We start from the raw sequence: 21,852 nt of genomic DNA on the forward strand, positions 1-21,852 counted from the left end.
CACTGTGAGGAGGTAAGAAACTATTATTTGGCATTCGAGCAGCATATAGCCTATGTTTCATTATACTGTATTAGACTTTCATCATTTTAAACACTCTGAACATTCACAGTCTTTGTTAGGGTAATTAAATATTTTTACAGGAACATTTCTAAAAATGTAACATATAAGTGATAAAATATGGTAAGCTGTTATAAAATATAAAATATGTTATTAATATTAGTATCCATGTATAATATTATCATTGACTTAGTTTGTTACATAAAAATATTTTTAATCTATTTTTATCTAAGTTTATTTTTTTACCATCACCAGTTCTCCAGACAAATTATTGGGTTTTAGAGAAGCAATTATAAAAAAGCAATATTTATTGAAATTCAGAAGATATCAAAGTGGAATTAAGTTGCAATGAATCTATTCTTGCCCTTATCTCTGTACAGTCACAATAACAGATTAAAACATTAAAATTACATTACATTGACATCAGGTTTCATTCACCCAGTTCAATGTCCAGGCTTTTGTGCTCAGTTTCCACAACCCTTTATATTGTCCTTTATATTACAGGTCCATATCTTCCAGCAACACTAGGCCCTCTCACATTCTCCTCAGAGCTAAAACACTGACACTTTTTATTAATTGTCGTTTGTTGAGTGTGTATTCATTTTTGACCCCTATCTTTTCTGTTTCTGTATCCTTTCATTTTGTAGAAACACCTTGGCTTCCAAGGCCTTATAACAAATACATTAAATAAATTGTCTATTAATTTCTTAGTGGGCATCCTGACCAAATACTCTCACAGTATCAAAGTGCAATAATGTACGTGTCCAGCACCAAATAACCGAGGAAAAAATAATAAAAATAAAGTCAGTGGTATCACTATATAATTGAGTATAATTGAAAATATTTTTAAAAAATTGAATTTTGGCCAAAGGTGATACCAGCCACCCAGCATTGGCCTAACAAATCTAATTTAGTTTTAAATTTGAGTTCTGTGTCACTTTTTTCTAATACAATAATACATGTCTGTGCATCCCCTCTCCTTCAGGGCTACATCCATAAAAAGGCAGGATCCCTTAGCACTTGGGCCAGGCGCTGGTTAAAAGGCTCGTAGAAGCTCTGCAGGATCTCCTTGGTTATGGGCAGCATTGGGCCAAGATTTCGATTGGCTGGTCGTCTGGTGTTGGAGGCGGGGCTCTTTGTGATGTCTGCTTCCTTCTGCAGGGTAAGAGGTCCTGTAGAGTCAATGAAACCCGGTCAGTGATATAACAGATTCTTGCACTTATTTGTACATAATGACAAATTTCTGAAGACTTCAGAGGTTAAACAAACAGACACACATTACTGTAACAAGTATGTAGAAGCATGAAAACTAACTCACCCAACTGTAGAAATTGAAAGACTCTCCGCATAGTGACTTTTCGGTTGGCAGCATGATCCTCAAGTCGTAGGATGAGTATCTGCTCTCTACTGAAAACACTCAGCCAGTCCAGCAGGTATATGACATATAGTCCCACCTGAAGCCTCACCTAGAATAAAAACAATAGTTATTGAAGGGAAAAAAGAAAAGAGAAAAATTAAGAAAAATGATTCTGTATCTTCATCTTGAATTTTTGTGATTTTGTCATTTTAAGTTAAGTATTAGGTATTAAGTAGTTAAGTATTTTATAGAAATAAATTATTTAAAAATCATCTTTTGGCCCCCTCCAGTGGCCCCCGATCCCCTGGTTAAGAAGTCTGCATTAAGAATATCTAGTGAATGCATTCATTTCATGTGTTCACCAACAGAGGGACCCAAAGGCTCAGTATAACATTTAGCAGTGTAACAATCCCTGATTCAGTTGTATAACAGTATTTTATGCACTGCTGCATCATATGGTGATTATACTTACTATATAGTTTTTAAAAGTAGCTTCTGATGTAAACATCTTGTGTAGTATGTATTTATCATGCTGTATTATAATACCAATAAAAAATTATCCAACTGATGAGCAGAAGTTTAGTACAAATTATAATTACATAATTAATTTTGACAAATTTTATTATTTATTCTTGATATGTAGATAATATTTTTACAACCATCAAAAATGTTAAAATGTCCACCACATTGTTCCCAGATAACTTTATGCCAATAAATATGTACATTTATTATGTGTATTGATGTTTGGCTCCATTTTGAAGAATATAGATAAAATCAGAGAAATACGGTATGTTAAATGGCTTACTAGAGTTCACAAACTGACATTTGATTTATTTATATGAAAGTACCAATTCTGCATTCTGTGTGTTACCTCAGTTCAAATTCAGTTCATTAAATCAAAATCTAATAGACATCCTCAGTTCAATTCTGGATGGTGCACAAGCTTCTATTTGCATTATATTACATCCAATTTACCAGACTAAGCAGCAATGATTCAGCAATCCAGACTTTTGCTGGTTCATCAACCAGCTTAAACAGCTTCAAAGCCATAAATCAAACATTCATGACTTTAATCCCCAGATCAGTGCAACAAAACAATGTATACTTCACAACACATTTAGATTTCTCTAAATTTGCTTTCATTTCAGCTTCCAACAGCTTTCTCCAGAGGTGAAGATCATCTACGGGCTGCACGGCTTTGGGGAACAGCCAGAACAGCTCATACCCTGGTGGGTATATCTTATCTATGCGGCTGCACCTGGTGGCTGAACCAATTACATCATATCAGACTGAACAAAATCTGACTCTGACTCATACCAGCCGCTTTTGGTGCTCATCCCTAATGAGAATGACCAACTAAAATGCTTTGGTGAGTATCGTTCAGAAGATCTGATAATATTTTAATGAATTGTAGGAATAGTTTTTTTTCGCAACTTGACAACCCTTGGTCCCCAGTCACTTTCTATGCATCATTACACATAACATCTTTTTTAAATCACACAGGTTCAGAACAACATGAGGTTGAGTAAACAGAATTGTACTTTCCCTTTAAGAGAGCAATAGCAAATTAAATATTCACATTTGATATGATTATGATTCATACTGCACTCACAGGCATCAGGTTGTTGAGAGTGGTATTGTAAATGCAGGAACGGATGGACCTCTCAGCCAAGCAGCCCTCAAACAGGTGCAACGACTCTGATACTCGTTCATGAAAATCCTCTACAGATTTATTAGCCATGCCAAAATACAGATAGTCTGAGTAAAGCCTGCTCTCTCACACGCAAATACACACACACACAGTGCACAAACACAATAAGAGGTAAGTGGACAATCTAAAAAGCATTATACTGGTTATGATATCCAAACCATAAATCATTATTATATCTTATTTAAACAGTGGAGTAGTACCTTTCTACAGGGTCTCTGAGCATCACAATGAATCTGGCATCTGGTTGGACAGCATGAATGAAATCTTGCACCAGAAAAGGAGGCTCCACTTCCGTTCCGTTGTCGTAGAAATAAACCCAAGCGTTATTGTCCCACATTGTGGATGCACTCGCCTCACCTGTCAATCATAAAATGTGTTAATTGCTTTATCCTAACCAACTTGATATTTCATTTGAAGACTGGCTTAATCTGATGAATGTTATTAGTGATTATTTATGACTGGGTTGTTTTGTTTTTGATTTAGTTGATGTAATTTCTCAGGCCTCAGTAGACAAAGACTGAAATTTCTAATATTATTTATTGTTATGAGTCATAACAAGAGGACAGACCTTGACCATAGCATCTGGCATCTCTAATTAGAAAGTCTAGATGATGTGTATTTAATTTGAGCACTTCATCATCATCATTATAGAAAAAAACACAATACCTTCCCAAACTGGGGTTCGAGAGGGAACTGCAAGGGGGTTTCGAGTTTATGAAAAGCTAACAATTAATTATATAGTAAAAATGTAAAAAATAAAATAAATCTAAAATAATTTTAAAATAAAAACAAATCAAAATACAACATTATTTTTGGTTATTTTTAGTTTTGTTTTGTTTACCTTACTGTTAACTGATGTCGGAGAACCGTGAACATGAGAAAATGATTGAAATATTAACTTAACATGAATATATAAAATCTCACAGGGTACTTCAAATAAATATTCTAGGTAAAAGAGGTGTGGCTAACAAAACAAAGGGTCTACAACTGAGTAACTAAACCTAAAAAATTATAGAAAAAAAATTACCGATTATGATGTCGACTTTTCTGTGGGTTTTGGAAGAGTTGCTTGTCAAGAGATCTTGAATCTGATTGGCTGCTTGGTCAAAAAGATCCAGGTAGTCATTCAGTGGATAGGGGTTATGAAAACCATTACTCAACCTGATGATACCTTAAACCAGGGGAATACAAAGTACAATTATTTCAGTTGTAAAATTGCTTTCAACCAGAATTGCATGGCAGCTGTTCTGTAGCTGTATAATTTGTGTAATAAACCGAATGTGATAAACATTAAGCAGATGCTCTGCATTGCAAGAAAATGGGACTGGTGAACATTTTGCAGACTTTTAAAAGTAGACCATCTAGCATCATGAATTCAAATTTTAAACCCTGTCATTTATCTCTTACGTGAAACTCACCAAATCTCTTTCGTGTCCACCAGTGTGGCTCCTTCATAGTGGTGAAATGGACCTCTGGATGTAGCCGTAACCGGTCGTAGAGATCCGTGGTGCCACACTTGGGCTGGCCGATGATGTAAAAGAAGGGTAGGCAGCGCAGGCGATACTGTCTACCTGCATGCTGATGCAGGTGAGCCGGAAACGCTCTGCGCAGGTGGTCGTATATTGCTTGGAAGCGCTTTGAATAAAGAGCATACAGGTTTTTCCCATAAGGATCAGCTGTGACATTCCCAAAGAATTCTTCATACCAACAGGGGTTCTTGAGATGGGGAAGAAATTTGCGAGGAATTGCGGAGAATATCTGTGGACGAGAAAGACCAGAAGGCTTATACTAGCAAACTAAGACTTGACAGAGCGCAGTTTGTAGTATGAGCTGTACAAAGTATTTATGTACAAAGTTTGTGGTCAGTAAGGTTTATAATTTTTTTTATTAGAAATGTATATGTTTTTAACAAGGTTGCATAAAATTGATAAAAAGTTACACAGTTGTTTTCAATATTGATAATAATAAATAGCATATTAGAATGAATTCTGAAGGATCTTTTGACACTGAAGACTAAAGTAATGGCTGCTAAAAAAAACAGCTTTGCCATTGTAGGAATAAAATACATTTTAAAATGTATTAAAATAGAAAACAGTTCTCTAAAATAAGATTTCTAGATGATGTTAATGTTAAAATTCACAGAGACAATCAAATATGCCATTTTTTATTTACATGATATTTTAATTGTAAAGAAAATGAAGGTATTAGCATGTTTAGCAATTTAATTCAAATGCACATACGTTTGGCTCTTTCTCTCTCACTTGTCTCAGGTCAGGCACTCTTCTCTGACTGAAATCCACTTTGGCCACAATGCTCCTCACCACCTCTCTCACAACTGTGTAGTCTGTAGCGAAGGACAGATTAAGGGGCAGCTGAGCCGGATGAGACTCCACAGTAAGGTGATACGGTGATGGTGTTAAAAAGAGCCCTTTCTGGTCCCTCGTCAAGATGTAGGACGCCATGATGAGAACGGTGACCATAAGTCCGAAAAGGAAGCTTAAGATTTTGATTTTCCGTACAGACCCGAGTGTCCACGTGCCCCATGCTTGATGTTGTGCTCTGTTGTTCTCTATGACAGTCAATACACCAGTCCACCTGTCGCTGGGGTGCAAACACGCAGGCTTTTTTTCATACAGGCCATTGAGAAACCCATGCCTGTGGTCCATTTTTGTGTGTTATGTTAGCTGTGTTTTCTTCACATATGAAGTGAATCCCATCGATGTGAGTTATAGTTCGTGGTCTTCATCATAATGCTCACACGAAGTGGACCATAACCCAAAGGAGCCGTGTTTTGCCAATAAAATCAGCATCTTTCATGCAGCAGATGCCGTGTGGCTTCAGGTCATTGTTGATGATGGGATGTTTGTGGGCAGGAAGACAGACAGTGGAATGAGCGGGCAGGCTACCCAGGGCTTCCCACACGCGTGGTGAGGGGCAAGATGTGTTGGAGACGATTAGAGCACTCCTTCAATTTAGCTTGACAGCGCACCAGCACAAACACAGTGCAGATTTGGTTGTCAAGGTCACAAGCGCCCCAACATCAGGTCTGTTCCTGCAAGACAAAAAAAGCAATAAACTGTGAATACACAAAGACGGTTCATTGATTTGAGTCTAGGAAGCAGTGGATGGTGGTAGTACTCTGTTTCTGTCTCTCACACATGCCAGTAACTCTGTGATGGGGTTTGGATAAGCATCAGAAAAAGGATGGCAGGAAGATCACACAGGCCACAGACTGTGTGGCATATGGTGTGTGTGGGTATGTATGTGTTTGTGTGTTGTGTGTGTTTTGAAGAATTTAGGGCATAATCCATTCAGAAATGATAGCCTCAGGACATGCCTAATTAAGAACACAGCAGACCAGCTGCAAGCTAATAGATATTTTATTTGACAGCCTCCACTCCTTCTTTCTCTCTCTCTGTCCTATTCTTTCCTTGTCTTCATTACTGTTTTTTATCGTTCTTGGAAATTCTATAAATGATTCAAGAAAGCAGAAATCAGAGCAAAGATCAGTGCTATAAACAACTGAAATGGAGATGGAAGTGTGCGCAGGTTTGAGGGGGACCCTAATTAAGGCCTGAACACATGAAATGGAAGCCAAAAACAAAAGGATGGGTGGCTTAAAAGCATCTTTTTTTTATTAGACATACAACTATACACTATTTACACGATTCAAACTTTTGGGGTCGGCAAGATTCTTAAATGTTTTTGAAAGACGTCTCTTATGCTGACTAGAGCTGCATTTATTTGATCAAGAATACAGTAAAAACTGTAATATGGCAAAAAAATTTATTACTTTTCTATTTTACTCTATTTTAAAATTTAATTTATTCCTGTGACGGCAAAGCAGTAATGCTCAAGTGACATTTATTTAAAAAATGTTTTATGTCAAAATAAAATCCTGTTTTTGTGAATACAGTGATACTTTTCAAAAGAACAGGATTTATTTGAAAATAATTTGTTGTGGTGAATTTCATGCAACCTTGCTGAATAAAGTACTAAATTCATTCTTTCAAAAAAGAAAAATATTTCTGACCCCAAACTTTTAAATGGTAGTGTGTGTCTAGGTTTGATGAAAAGTGTCACAAAAGTGTTATAAAAGTTGTGGTAGACAGAAATTGCATTTTTCTGAGGAAGCAAACAGATAACAGCAAGCCACTTAATTATCGTATGCAATATTGACAAAATATAACAAATATTTTTGTAAATAATCAGAATAATGAAAATTGCATGTAAAATTGGAGTAAATAGGTTTTCTTGTGTCATGGAAACATCTTACTGCGATTAAGACCTTATTGTAATTATTGGAAATAATTGCATTATATATAATCATATTTATCATTTCATTATATGTTTTCATGTCACAAATGTATCACATTAATTCGTTTAAAAATAATAACGACACAAGTAAAAATCTATATCATGCCATAATAATCTTAATTCATCTTATTATTATTATAATCATTTTCTGTATTTTGTGTTTGGTAAAACTAATGGCTTTATTCTTGATAAATATCTGAAAGTGAATGTTTAGGGCCAGCAAGTTCTAATTATTTATCATCCTTTTAATTATGTGTTTATATTAAACTCAAGGATGCTTTCTACCCATCTCTTCCTATGAATGTCATGAGTCAGGCTGGGAAACAAAAGACAAAAATGAACAACAAAGCATTTCTCCTCAATGTAGACCTAACGACTTGTTATTGCTGAATGTGCAGGGTTGGAAATTCTAGAGCAGGGCTTTTGAAAACCTAAAAAAAAAAATACTTTCTTCCTTTTATTTGGGCAAATTAAAGGGCCTGTACTAGGATCATCTGGTGGAGGGTTTGCCTTCATCATGTCATCAGACAGTTCAGGGCTGTTATTTACCGCCTAATTGTGGTTAAATTTACCTTGGGGAGATCATTAACAGAAATGTGACTCTCCCGAAGCCTACACAGACCACAGTAATCCATGCTGAACTAATAAATAGTTGTGGGGCTCATAAATTATAGATAATTTACTATTTGTGCAGGGAAATAAATGGTTTGTATAATGCTCAGAGAGAGAGAGAGTGAGAGAGAGAAATGGGGAGAGATTAATGAAAGAAAAGAGACGGAAGGTAGTCAGAGAAGGACATGTGCGTTCCCATGGAGATGAAGGCAGGTGTCATTGATCCGTGTTGCTATGGAAAATAGACTCTGGGAGTATTTGTATTTGTACGATGACCTCAAATGACAATCCAGTGACATCGGTAAACCGTAGCATCGCTGTCAGCATGGGTGTCTATTTTAAGCACGAGCGTTAAATTTCTGATGACTTTAGCACGGAGCTGGGCTGATGTTTGCTGTCACTTTAAATATATTTCAGAATAACAAACCCAGCTCTAAGTGTGGGGAGGTGAGGCATCTGTGAGCGTGTTTTCATTACAGATCTAACTGAAGTAAAGGAGGAGTCCGGGACAGCGAGAGGATGCGTTAGTGTTGAAATGAGCACTCACTGCGGGAACGCCACAGCAGTCCACAGCTCAATGATTCATTACTGAGAAGCTCCATCATTATGTCTGTCAATCAAAACCACAAGTGAGGAGCTCTACAATGTACACATGCCTATTGATGCTTCTGATGTTGTTAATGCAAAGCTGAGACAAGCTTATTACAGGTTAAAGGGATAGTTTACCCTAAAATGAAGGTTTTGTCATCATTTACACACTAATCAATGTGTCATTTGTGTGCAATTAGTGTCACCAAACATGATTATGACAATAATGACTTATAGTTTAGAGTTTACTCATCATCTACTCACATTCATGACATTCCAGTCCTGTATGACTTTGTTTTCTATATAGTAATTCATAACAGAATTTTCATTTTTGGGTGAACTAACCCTTTAACATTTTCAAGCAGGTTTCCAGAACACTCACCGATCTTCCATTGGTCAGACAAACGAATAGTCCCACCCCCAAACTCAAACCTCTTACTGAGCTATTGTTGCTATGTAAGGTTGGTTGATGGAAAATGCAAAGATACTATCCTACACTTGAAGGACTGTTTGATGTCAGGATGCTGTGATGTTCCTTTATGAGAGTGCTGCAGGACATCTTTCACATATTTCTCTCTTTACCCCCTTCCTCTTCCATTTCCAGAGTCATATAAAGAGGGTGGCAGGGCTGTCAGGACCACTGCCCCCGAGCACAGTGGCTGCTCTGTCTGTGCCAGCCAGTGCCATGACTAACGGATCAGAGTATGCAGGAATGGATCCGGGTGGATGGAAGGGAATGCCAAGGATCTAGGAAGGAAAGTAGCTTAAGTTGGAGCCCACAATGTAGCATGTGAAACATATTGTGGATGCCTTTGCATATACAGTGGCCATAAAGAATCTATCAATTTATCTATCTATCTATCTATCTATCTATCTATCTATCTATCTATCTATCTATCTATCTATCTATCTATCTATCTATCTATCTATCTAAATATGCACTCTATGTGAGTGAGTCTGTTTGTAAAAGTACAATCCAGCGCTCCAGCTCAAAGAAGACACAAAAAGCAAAGCGTTTGCTCTCATCTCGTTCTGAGTTAATCTGAATTCTCCTCTAATACACACAAGCTCAAAGACACACATATAGACTAACAAGCACACATTCCATTTGTGCAGTGTCAATAGAGGGAATACACGCAGGGATAACATCTATTCCACAGTCAGTACAAGTGAGAGGAAATGAACGAATGCCGCAGCCAACAGAGATGAATAATGAAGCTCAGTGGAGCCGAGTCTGAAATGGCATCAGTGAGTTATATTAGTATATACTTATTGCATCAAACTGAATAATCTGTGCTAAATGCACTTGGTTATATATTCATTGAAGTCACCTATTCAAAGCGTTGTGGCTCTTGCTCATTTTCCTTTTAATCTTTTCCCTAATCAGTTTTTTTCCTAAACTTTCATTAGGAAAGGAGAAACAGGTTTAGTTAGCTGTCTGGTTAGCTGTTTGTGTTTATACCCAAAGATTGCTAATGCATTAAGCTGTAATGAAATACCAATGTAGATCCAAAAATGCTCAACAAAACATTTTGATACAGTACATAGCAACTTTCAGAGATCCAAATGCTTTTATTGTGCTTTTTGTTTTGTTTTGTTTTTTTAATTAATTAACAATCTGAGAAAAAGTTTGGAAAAATCAGCTTGAATGTCTTAATATTTAGTTTGCCTATTTTTTATTTATTTATTTTGCTTCTAGAAATATTTTATGTCAGAACAGTTGCTGCAGTCATTGACATGCTATAGTATTTTTTTCCATACTGTGGAACTCAGTTGGTTACCAACATTCTTCAAAATATCTACTTCTGTGTTCAACAGAAGAATGAAGTTCATATAAATTTGGAATAACATGAGGGTGAGTAATGACAAAATTTTCATTTTTGGGGGAACTATTCCTTGAACCCCATTATATTATCTAGCATTATCTGTTTAAAATTAATTATTCATAATGTTCATAATGCTAAATAATAGTTGAAAGTCTGGGACATGTATCATATGTTGCATGTCTTCAATATTACTGCATGATTACTTGTTTCCTGACTGTGCTGATTAAATGTCCTCCAAATGAAATGGAATAGAAAGCAAATACTTGGTGAGTATCAAAAGACTTGAAGATGATTGAAGGCTCTGGGTACAAGGATGTGACGTGACATCTGACAAACACAATCCAGAAAAAGCCTTGGGAGTCACAGTTTAATTAATACAGTCACTCTGTGAAAAACCTCAGATGCTCTAGTTTCCTCCTCAACACTAGACAGCATATGAAAATGTCTCTCCCTGAAGAGAATGGTAAAATAGACAAAAGATATATAAATTAAATTCACCCTTAATAACAGAGAGAGTGTACCCTAAAGTGATGTTGTTCCAAACATAACAAAAGACGCTACTGTTTGCCTAGTGAAAGCCACTGTATGGGCAAAAAGAGTTGAAACATTGTTAAAAATATCCTAATTTGTATTTTGTTTTAGGGTGAACTATCCCTTTAATATCAAAAACTGGTTCTGTGCGCACCACATGATCTATCACTGTAGAGCTAGAAAACACTTTGACAAGTTTGATTAAACAAGGCTCAGTAGGAAGTACTATATGGAATCTGGAAAGACAAATTAGGACATTGTAGTTGTAGTATCTTTTTTCTTACAGTTATAGTGTGCTGAATTCATGCATTCAGCAATGATTTTTTTGTGCTGAATGTAATTATTAATAAAACAATTGCATATCAAAATCTCACAAGAAATGAATTTTCGTAATAAAGTAATACACATCTGTGTTCTCTGTTCTCCCTTTTATCATTGTGACATCTTACCGGCGTAAAACCCTAATCAGATTAATACCTGTCGTTCAGCCGTATTAATTATCACACTCAATTTCTTTCAGGCTTGAGAGATCGCTTTGTGGGCGCAATGTAATCTATTTGCGTTGACACTCCCCTTTATCGTGCACTTTATCGAGACACACCCAAATTACATCTTCAATCAAGGAAAGTCCACAATAACTGACAAGATCCTATTTTGCATTCACAATTTTACTAAATCTGTGGCTAAATTCTCTAAAATCCACATGACACTAAATTACAACACTGTGCACTTTTGCAGCAGGTCAATAAAGCCTGAACGTTTCTCATTAAAATGCTACTTGCGTTTTCCTAAACTGATAAATGCAAGGGCATAAATAATAAGGCAGTTATTATTAGCGACATCTTGTGTAATTTGGCACCCATCTGGCAGACAGATGCGCTTATGGGTGATGTTATGTGAACTCTTGTTGAAGTAGGCCTTTCTCAATGCTCCTTTATTCCTCTTTCTGATACTCCAGCATCTATATATGATGACAGGCTCATGTTCGGTTTGGCAGATTTGTTTTGCAGCTTGAAGAAGATGTTTGTGTCTCAGCTCTTGAAACATGAGGCATGTGGTTTGCTGTTGATTTCAGACTGTTGATGGAAGGCTTTATTGTGTTATGCTGTGCAGCGTGTGTAGCACAAGAGCAAGGAGGCTGAGGAAAGCTGTTTATGTAATCCACACTGAAAAGAACAGTAGCGCAGAAGAAAAGAAGTGTAATTAAACAACAGAGATGAGAGAAGAGAAGTTCCCTCAGGTGCTTCATTCGGCAGCTGTGTGAATAAACACTTCTCGGTTATGAGGGAAGAAAGAGAGATTGAATCGTCTTTATTAAGATGATTACAATGGTATTTTTCACACTCTTATTTAAATATATTATTAAATTTAAAAAAATAAATAAATAAATAAATATTTATTTTTAAACAATTTAAATTATTTTATTTTTATAAAAAAATATTTTTTTTTATTTTATTTTTTTTTTAATTTTTTAACATAATTAACAGCTCTCTGGCCATGTGTTCAAATGTTCTGTTTCCTGACAATACACCGTTGAAACACCATTGTGTGCTTGATGGGAAAGTCAGGACACTTCTTCCCAGACCTTTTATGTCCCAGATACGCACACAGTACAACAATAGATCCAAGTTCCTCTTGCCAGTTAATCAATAGCCTGTTCTTTGTTACCATCCCAATGCACAATTCACAAGGATAATATGTAGCAAATGTCAGCAGTGCAGTTGTGCATAAAAATGTGAAGTCACACCGATTCTATACCGTCAGATAACAGCCACTTGAATTTATCTCATAAATAAGCGATGTATTGGACTGGATTCTTAATTAAATCTGCTGCCTGTGACTTACAATATAAAGAGTTGAGATACAAATTGAAAACAGAGGGATGGGAGATTCCTTATAGAACTCTTAAGAATCCTTTCTTATTTGCTTTATTTTTTCTCTCTCTCATCCTCTTCTTTTATGTTTCTCCACCCCCGAATGCAGGTTATGGAAAGCAGCTTTAATTTTCCTTAAAAACAAGGTTTTACGTATCACAAAATATCCTTGGTTTATTTTCCTTCTCTTTGTTTTGTTTATATATATATATATATATATAGTTTATTCAGAACTTCACTCTTTAAACCAGGGTTTTTCAAAACTTTAGTTTTTTTGTTTTTTGTTTTTGCCAAAGAACTCTAAATATAATATTTTCCTTGCAACCGATTTCTTTACTAAAATATGTAGGCAGCTATGTATTTTCATGTACAGTATAAGATCCCATTAACATTATAAAGACAACAGGTTGTTATTTAATTAATTTGCAAAATACATTTTTTCTTTTATTATTTCAAAGACACTATTAAAATATCTGGAATTTTTTGTGACATATTTATATTATATATATATATATATATATATATAATCCATTATTGGATTTTTCTAATAGAATCTATCTATTCAGGGAAGCCCATTTCAGCCACAGGTAAAGAAAACTAAAAAAGAAAATGTCATTGCAATTTTATATATGGCAATTCAGACTTTTTTCTCACAATTCTAAGATATAAACTCTATATTTTTTCTCTGAATTCTGAGTTTACATCTCACAATTCCATTTCTTGGGTTTCTGAAACAGGCTAAAACGCTAAAAAAGGTAAATTGCATGTTTATATGTCACAATTCTAGCTTTTCTTTTCAGAAATGTGAGTTACAAACATTTCATAATTCTGACTTTTTTTATCTCAAAATTGCTAGTTTTTATCTTGCAATTCTAACTTCCACAATTAAAAAGTTTGACCCCAGCTGGAAAACCCTTGCATTAAATGAACACAATAGTAAGTTAGATAAACCTGTATGTATGTAAATTACTTTGATCTGCCTACCGATCGCTTCGTGCATGGCAGAAATGCTTGAATATGAAAGATATTAAAATGTAATTTGCAGCAATCACAAATTAGGATTTTGGTAACAATTTTAGAAAACAAACTCGACAGACAGCACACTTTGTTCTCCCCTTTCTCAGTAGACCATGCTATTCTGAACCCAAACAATGCAGCCTCTTTGACCAGAGAATGCCATCGGCCTCGTCCTATCTTGGGATAGTGGCTGGCTAATGTTCCATGCATCATTAAAGAGGGCAGCAGACCAAAGCTCTTGGCACAGATGACCAGAAGAGAGAGGGGGAGAATTGAACTCTCTCCCTCCATTGATACTGCTGAACAATGTTTATGTTTCTGCTCCAAATAGACATGAAAGACTGAGTGCAGAACTGAGCCTCAGGGGGCCTGACACCTCAAGTAAAATCATATTAGGATTTAATCTGATCTAATTCTGTGCCTGTTGATAATACCTATTCACTACCCAGAGCAGGTGCTATAAATACCTTTTATTGGGGGAAGGGGCAATGGGAAGGCCAATGACTCCCTGTTTGTGGTTTGCATAGTCTTGCATAGCCAAATCTCTGATTAAAAAGAGGTCTGGTCCTCATTGCAGCCTATTCTAGTGAAAAACTATCTACTGACAGGAAGAGAATGTCTGACCGGCTTGCTTACTTTCCGTAACATAACAAAATTAAACACTGAAAACAAATCAGAATCAGAATGAGATTTATTGGCCAAGTATGTTTACACATACAAGGAATTTGTTGTAGTGACAGAAGCTCCACAGTGCAACAGAAAGACAGCAACAGGACAGGACACCGATAATAAAAGAATAACAACAAATAACCAAATAGGCAATGTACAAAGCAGCAAAAACACAATATATAATATAGACAACTATGTATGTACAGGCCAAGTATGTGCAAATTAGAAATGAGAAAATAAAAATAAAATTAGTGAGTGTGGTGAATGGATAATGTATTAGTTGTGTGTTCCACGTTTATTGTTGAGTGTTCATGAGATGGATTGACTGAGGGAAGAAACTGTTCCTGTGTTTGGTCGTTCTGGTGCTCAGAGCTCTGTAGCGTCGACCAGACGGTAACAGTTTAAAGAGGGATTGTGCTGGATGTGAGGGGTCCAGAGTGATTTTACCAGCCCTTTTGCTCACTCTGGATAAGTACAGTTCTTGGAGAGTGGGGAGGGTTGTACCAATGATTCGCTCAGCAGTCCGGACTACCGTCCGTAGTCTTCTGAGGTCAGATTTGGATATATAAAAATATGTGCCTGTGTGTGTGTGTGTGTGTGTGTGTGCATGTTTATGTGGTTTATGAGGACACAAATTTGTATAATGACATGGGTATGACAGAGGTATTACAATATGAAGGTGGTTTATGAGGACACTGCCTATGTCCCCGTAATTCAAAAGGCTTAAAAAACATACTAAATGGTGTTTTTTTGAAAATCTAAAAATGCAGAAAGTCTCCTGTGAGGGCTAAGTTTAGGTGTAGGGCAATAGCACACACAGTTTGTTCAGTATAAAAACCATTACGCCTATGGAGAGTCCCCATAAACCACAAAAACCAACGTGTGTGTGTGTGTGTGTGTAAATTCATGATCATGTTAATTTCCTCTATTTTTGTATTTAATTTAACATTGCCATCATCTAATGCTCACTTACTGTAAATCTTTAATAACACTAATAATTTATAGCAAATCTCAAAATGAATGTCAGTGTTTCATGCTGTACATTATAAAATTATTTTAAAAATATGTTTAAAAAAATAAAAATATATTTAAAAATATAAAATAAACTTTAACTGAAATAATATTTTAAATAAATATTTTGCTTATGTTGATGTACTAAAATAACTAAAACTGAAATAAAAATGAATGAAAACAATAAAAAAAATTTACTAATACTTTAAAATTAAAGTGAAAACAAATATATATATATATATATATATATATATATATATATATATATATATATATATATATTTATTTAAAAACTACAGTAATTCAAACTATTAATAAAAACTACAATAGTATTTCAATGACACTAAAATGACCCTGGTATTCTGTACCGCTGTTTTACAGCTGAACTTGAAGTTATTTGATGAACTTTGCAACATACAGATTGTTATTTTCCTGTTTATTACTATGAAGCTGCTTTGACACAATCTGAATCGGAAAACTTTGTAAACATGACTGTGGTTGCAGGTGGACTGAGTAAAAAAAAACTGTGTGCCCTGAGCTGCACAAAGCCAGCCAATCAGATAGCAGCTTGCCAGATTGTGAAAGTACATTCCAGTTTTGTGTCCAATATGCATCAGACGGTCAGTGAGCGGACTGTGGGCGGTCCGTGAGTGTGCCGCCTGTAGCTGAGACTATGTTTAGGATTAGAAGAGCATAGAAATGCAGAGACAAACTGCAAAATCGAGTTCTCTCTTTGCTTGGAATGAAATGAAGATGGGTGTTTAAGCTACTGAGCCAAGAAGACACTGGGCAGGAATATGCATAAATAATATACTTCCCTCAGATTTAATCTTATACAGTAGCTATAGAGTGTTGCAGCCAGGAAGTACATTACAGTAGCTCGCTAAAGTTCATTTTTTACAGTCAGTACGTTCATTTTTTAACAGGAAGCATAAATCAGGCTAGCCTTATGTAAGCTTATAACATAAAAACATTATTTCAGGAACAAACTGTGCGTAAGAGTAAATGTGTGTTTGTATTTTCAAAAAAGTAAAGCAACGTAACCCTAGAGGCACCCTGTATGATGAATCATCTTGATGGAATGGGCCATCATCCTGAAATTCACTCTGTCTCCCCCTCGTACTCTGTTTCTTTTCCTCTCACTGGCCAGAATCCCTATTATCAAAGTTTTGAAGTAGTTTTGAAGCATTCAGTAAATTTAAAATCCAAATTAAGCAATTAGGCAATAAACAGGAAGCAAGTATTGCATGGAGTAAGTAGCACGTCCATTACAGTAAATGTCATAAGGTCACTTAAGAGTAACCAGAAATATTTTATGACTGAACTCAGCAGACCATTAACACAAGCTCACTATAGTTCACTGAGGCAGGCAGACACATCTCCCTATTTGGCGGTTTCAGACAGGCTCACACCATTAAGACTGGCTAACACAACACAAGAGATTAATTCCACTCAGACCGACACCATTAAGACTAGCAAAAAGCACTCATGCAAGTTAATGCTGCATACAAATGGCTCTACAACGGCACTCATGGTCTTCTTTACTTGTAGGATATGCTGTTAGCATGTCTGAAATACACAACATGGCTGGAGGCAACGTCGGTTTATATTCCCACGGATGGCCAAATAACTGACTTGGCTGATGTTAACAATTGGTGAAGTGTGGAGTGAAATATTTTAGGGAAGCATCTTCGCTGTTGCTATAGAGTTCACTTAACTCTGCAGTGGCTGTGAGTCCTGCAAGGCAAAGAGGGCCTGAACAACAATGATTGATTCGAGTTTGAGAGTTTTAAGGTCACAATTTGTCATATGGATGAAGTATGGATGTAAAATGCATTAACTCCACAGGCAGGAGATTTCAACCCTTTCCATCATTTTTAAATTTATATAAATTTTATAATTGTATTTTTTATATATTCTATATATTTACTTATATTTACTGAACTCCACAAGATGCAGATTTCCATGATCTGAACACTGTCATCTTTAAATTTATATAATTGTTTAATTTTATGTTTTATATATTTATATACATTTATATATAAGTTTTTTTTTTAAGTATATACATTCATATACTGTATTCACCACCATTCAAAAAGTTTGGAGTCAGTAAGATGTTTTAATGTTTTTAATGTTTTTATCTTTTATGCTCACCATGGCTTCATTTATTTGATCAAAAATACAGTAAAACAGTCAAATATTATAACAATAAAATAACTGGTATTCTATTTGAATATATTTTAAAATGTTATTTATTCTTGTGATGGCAAAGCTGGATTTTCAGGAACTGTTACTCCAGTCTTCAGAAATAATTCTAATATACTGATTTGGTGCTCAATAAACATTTATTATTGAAAACGGTTGTCATTTTTTTAGTTTTTAATATTATGAATTTACTGTCACTTTCAATCAATTTATGTCCTTGGATGAAACTATTACATTTTTTTTTTTTTTAAATTTTGAATGGTAGTATATATATATATATATATATATATATATATATAGATGGATAGATAGATAGATAGATAGAGAGAGAGAGGGAGAGAGAGAGAGAGAGAGAGAGAGAGAGAGAGAGAGAGAGAGAAATACATTATATATAAATATATGTATTCTTTTTATAAGGCATTTAAACTGTTTGGAACCAACCACACAGTTGACTCAAAACTTTATAGTTCCTGAGATTTCCAGCCCTTGACTACTAGCCCTGTTCTCTCTCTTGTAGAATGATAGTAAGGTTGCTTGATTTAAACTGCTTTTAAAGTTTTTAAAAGATCTCTCTTTCTATCTTGCACAGACCACACAATATAAAAAATTCAAAGCTGTGTAATATCTGATTTGCTGGGGTATGAAATTGCAAAAAGAGAGAATGGAGAACCTTTATAGAACATAAATCGTGCCAGCGAACAGATGACATGAGCCATAAATAACTGAATTCTTTCTCATTTGCTTTTTTTCCCACTTTCATCCCTTTTTATTTTCCTCAAAGGTTATGGGAGGCAGCTTTCATTTTCTAAAAAAAAAAAAAAAAAAAAAAAAGAGGGGGTTTGCCAGGGGCTGGTCACAAACAATCACAAACTCACACACAGGTAGAAAGATGAAGGAGATATTTGCATGAATACACACACAAGCACAAACACAGCTCCATGTCAGAAGCCAAAGGGCCTCTGTCTACCTGTCAGGCCAAGTTTTGCGACTCTCAGAAGAAAAAGGAAGAGAAATGTTAATAAAGGTCTTGAGCCCTATAGTGTGAGGCCTGAGAGACCCTGCTGACTCCCACTACTGAGTTTCATTACTGCTGAAAGCAACATGAACACTATATGGAAAGCCTCCATAATATAAAATGTACTCTTATGGCATTCCAGAACAAATTGCATATTTTTATGTAAAGTTATGATGATGAAAATGATGCTTCTGTTTTTCTTATCACAGGCCAAGCGAACCATTAAAAAAAAAATTGTGCTCAATGACCGTGACATAAATCTGATATGCAATAAGAAAATTACATTGGGAGTCTTTTGATATGAACAGAAAATAATGCAAAGTGACTGGATGCAATATAGATACAATACACATAGTGCGAAACACTATTTGCTTTACCGTATAAACAGAATTGGTCCATTATAACAAAAACAAAGTAGCAAATGTAGCTGTTGCCTACTACAATGCCAAAGAAAAGTCTGAAGGTAAGAAAAGGTGAGTGCTAAAATGTTTACTTGTTAACATAAGTGCTGTATTTTGTAGTAAAATATGATTGATTTCATAAGAAACACAAACCAGACCCTTCATACTATAAATATTTTATGCCATGTGAAACGTAAATGTGTCTGTGTGTGTATAAGAGTGTGTATATGCGTGTTTGTTTGACTATGGGTGTATGAGTGCGCTTGCAGGCATAGGGTCAGACTGTCTGTGTGTGTGTGTGTGTGAGTAGGCAGACAGTGGGTCAGAGCGATGAAGGGTTTGGTTGTTGGTATGGATCACATGTTGACTCAGTGCTGAGTTATATATTCTGCAGCTGTTAAGATCTGAGCCTAGTGAATGTCTTTCTAAGGAAGAGACTCTCCAGCCATCCAATGCACACCCCTTGTGCCAACAATTACTAATACATCACAGCCTTGTAGACACTCCAGAGAGCAGTAGCCATGACAAACATGAAAGCACTCCATGGCAATTTCCTGAGGTAATAGAGCAACACTTTCATTTCTAACATATCTGCAACTAAAAAACAATCAATCCAGCCTATTGAATTCTCAAAATTATCCTAACCTTCACTTTAAATCGCTCTGAATTCACACTTGTTATAATTAACCAGAAACACAAGTGTGTTTAGTGTGCTGTACTGTAGGTGCCTAAAAAAAGAGCAATAGTCAATCCTTCCAAAAATTTTCCATGGTAACCCTAGCATTCACAAAACACTTGCATCTACAATAACTGCTAGTGTTAGTCATCATCACCAAAAAAAAAAAAAAAAAAAAGATTGATAATTAACCCTTTTTTCCCCACAGACTGTGAAAATTGTTAAGATTAATCACATCTCTTGAATTTTCATAGGTTTTTAAATCAAAATGATCATATTGTGAAAATGTGTTCACAAAACAATGGTAGCCTATTTTAGCACTGAACCAACCAACCCCTCAACCTGCAATAGGTTGGTATAAATGAACAACATAATTTTGGTCAGTAATTAACAAAAGTTAAGAGTCTAAATATTTTGTGACATGAATTTATGTTGTTTGCAAGGACTTAAAGTGATGTTTGTTGCACAATAGGTATTCAACAAAGAGTGGGTATGGTACCAACCGACCCAGGTCTCGTCTGATTTAGCTATACGGTGACAATAACTGCAATTATGGTATTTTGGCGTAAACTGTGGTTACCATGGTAAATGTTTGTAAGGGTAATAATGCAGTTGAACTTGCCTGAGGTCACACACAGCGAATCTTCTGTCACAGCAGCATCCCATCGATCTGAATGAAACACTGTCCGTGTGAAAATCCTGATGAGAGCCGCTATTTATGAAGCGTTTCTCAATGGACTGGTTTTAGAGATCATCTGTTTGACGCTTTATCATTCAGTCGGTGTCAGATGGAGAGTCGCTATATAAAAACCCCTCACTGTCATCTAATATCTGAGTAAATCTATTAGCTTGATCACACGTAAACCCTCGGACATTCCTGTCAAAATATATTATACTGTCACATTACTTGCGTAGAAAACTTACCTTGACAACTTGTCCAGTTTTAATATTCCAGTGAACGCGTGTGTTTGCGTTTGATGGCGATAAAGCGGACCGCGATACAGAGAACTTTCTGAGCGACTGAGTTGATGAGAGCCTTTCTGTCTGTTTTCAACCACAATGCCCTCTCTCTCTCTCTCTCTCTCTCTCTCTCTCTCTCTCTCTCTCTCTCTCTCTCTCTCTCTCTCTCTCTCTCTCTCTCTCTCTCTCTCTAGGGGTTCAGTCGGTGGAGGGGGTGGGATATTCTGCTACTGATGTACTGTGCTCCTACCGATCCCAGCTATTTATGAACTCAATCTACTAGATATTAATAATAAAACAGAATAGAATGAGCAAAACGTTGGGCTAAAGCATTAAACATGAAGGGGTAGCTTGTTGTTCTGTGAAAAGGCATAGGCCTACGACGTTTTTTGTAACATTGAATCTGTTGAAATGTGAATTTTGTGACAGTTTCGCTAAACAATATGTAGGCCTCAATAAGTAGCCTACAATGTATGAAATAATAATGTAACCTAAGCATAGACACCTCATATAAAAGTAAGTGTCACAGAAGTACAAGCAAATTTCAAAATTGTTTAATTTATTGAAAATGATTTAAACACAAACCCTTTCAGCAATGTTGGCATTTCATCATTTTTAATCTCCCCCATGTTTGTTCTAATTGACTGTCATGTTTAGCCATAGTTTATTCAGAAAACTGTTTTTGGCAAAGGAAACCAGCTTTGCACTGCACTAGTTATGTTTATGTATCTACAAGATTGTGTGTATAGCATTCACATAAAATAAACATCCTCCGCCTTGCTCATCTTCCCTTTGATGGATTCACCATGCACCGTGAGTTTTGTGATTGATGTTGTGTGTGGTTGTGCACATGGTAAAAGCAAAAACTTAAAACCTTTGGCAGACCACAGTTACTTTTTCCAATGGGAGAAAAAACTGAATGATTATACAAGATGAATTCACTGCAGTAGAGATGCCAGAATAAATCAGTGGTGAAAAGAAGCATGAGCAGTTTGAACAGAAGTCATTACATAATTGTTATTGAT

The 21,852-nt window shown here is 35.7% G+C and overlaps 1 protein-coding gene across 1 annotated transcript; it reads right to left on the reverse strand.

Annotated features, from left to right (window-relative positions):
• Positions 1 to 349: 349 nt before the first annotated feature.
• Positions 350 to 20,956, reverse strand: LOC306850305 (carbohydrate sulfotransferase 15-like). The gene is made up of 8 exons (XM_079385871.1): positions 20,792 to 20,956; positions 5,366 to 6,177; positions 4,544 to 4,883; positions 4,153 to 4,296; positions 3,326 to 3,482; positions 3,027 to 3,183; positions 1,376 to 1,523; positions 350 to 1,229 (listed from the first exon to the last, which is right to left on the reverse strand). The coding sequence occupies exons 2-8, from the start codon at positions 5,789 to 5,791 to the stop codon at positions 1,045 to 1,047; spliced, it is 1,557 nt and encodes a 518-aa protein (XP_079241997.1). The 5' UTR covers positions 5,792 to 6,177; positions 20,792 to 20,956; the 3' UTR covers positions 350 to 1,044.
• Positions 20,957 to 21,852: the final 896 nt, after the last annotated feature.

This window comes from Barbus barbus (assembly GCF_936440315.1).
Source record: "Barbus barbus genome assembly, chromosome: 30".
NCBI lineage: Eukaryota > Metazoa > Chordata > Actinopteri > Cypriniformes > Cyprinidae > Barbus > Barbus barbus.

What these genes read in the sequence shown, in the direction of transcription:
- LOC306850305 (XM_079385871.1), bottom strand. Translation starts at nt 5,791, where the DNA reads ATGGACCACAGGCATGGGTTTCTCAATGGCCTGTATGAAAAAAAGCCT. An exon ending in GTGGACACGAAAGAGATTTG is followed by an intron (nt 4,297 to 4,543) that starts GTGAGTTTCACG and finishes CCCTGGTTTAAG; the next exon opens with GTATCATCAGGTTGAGTAAT. An exon ending in CTCAGAGACCCTGTAGAAAG is followed by an intron (nt 3,184 to 3,325) that starts GTACTACTCCAC and finishes GTGAGAGAGCAG; the next exon opens with GCTTTACTCAGACTATCTGT.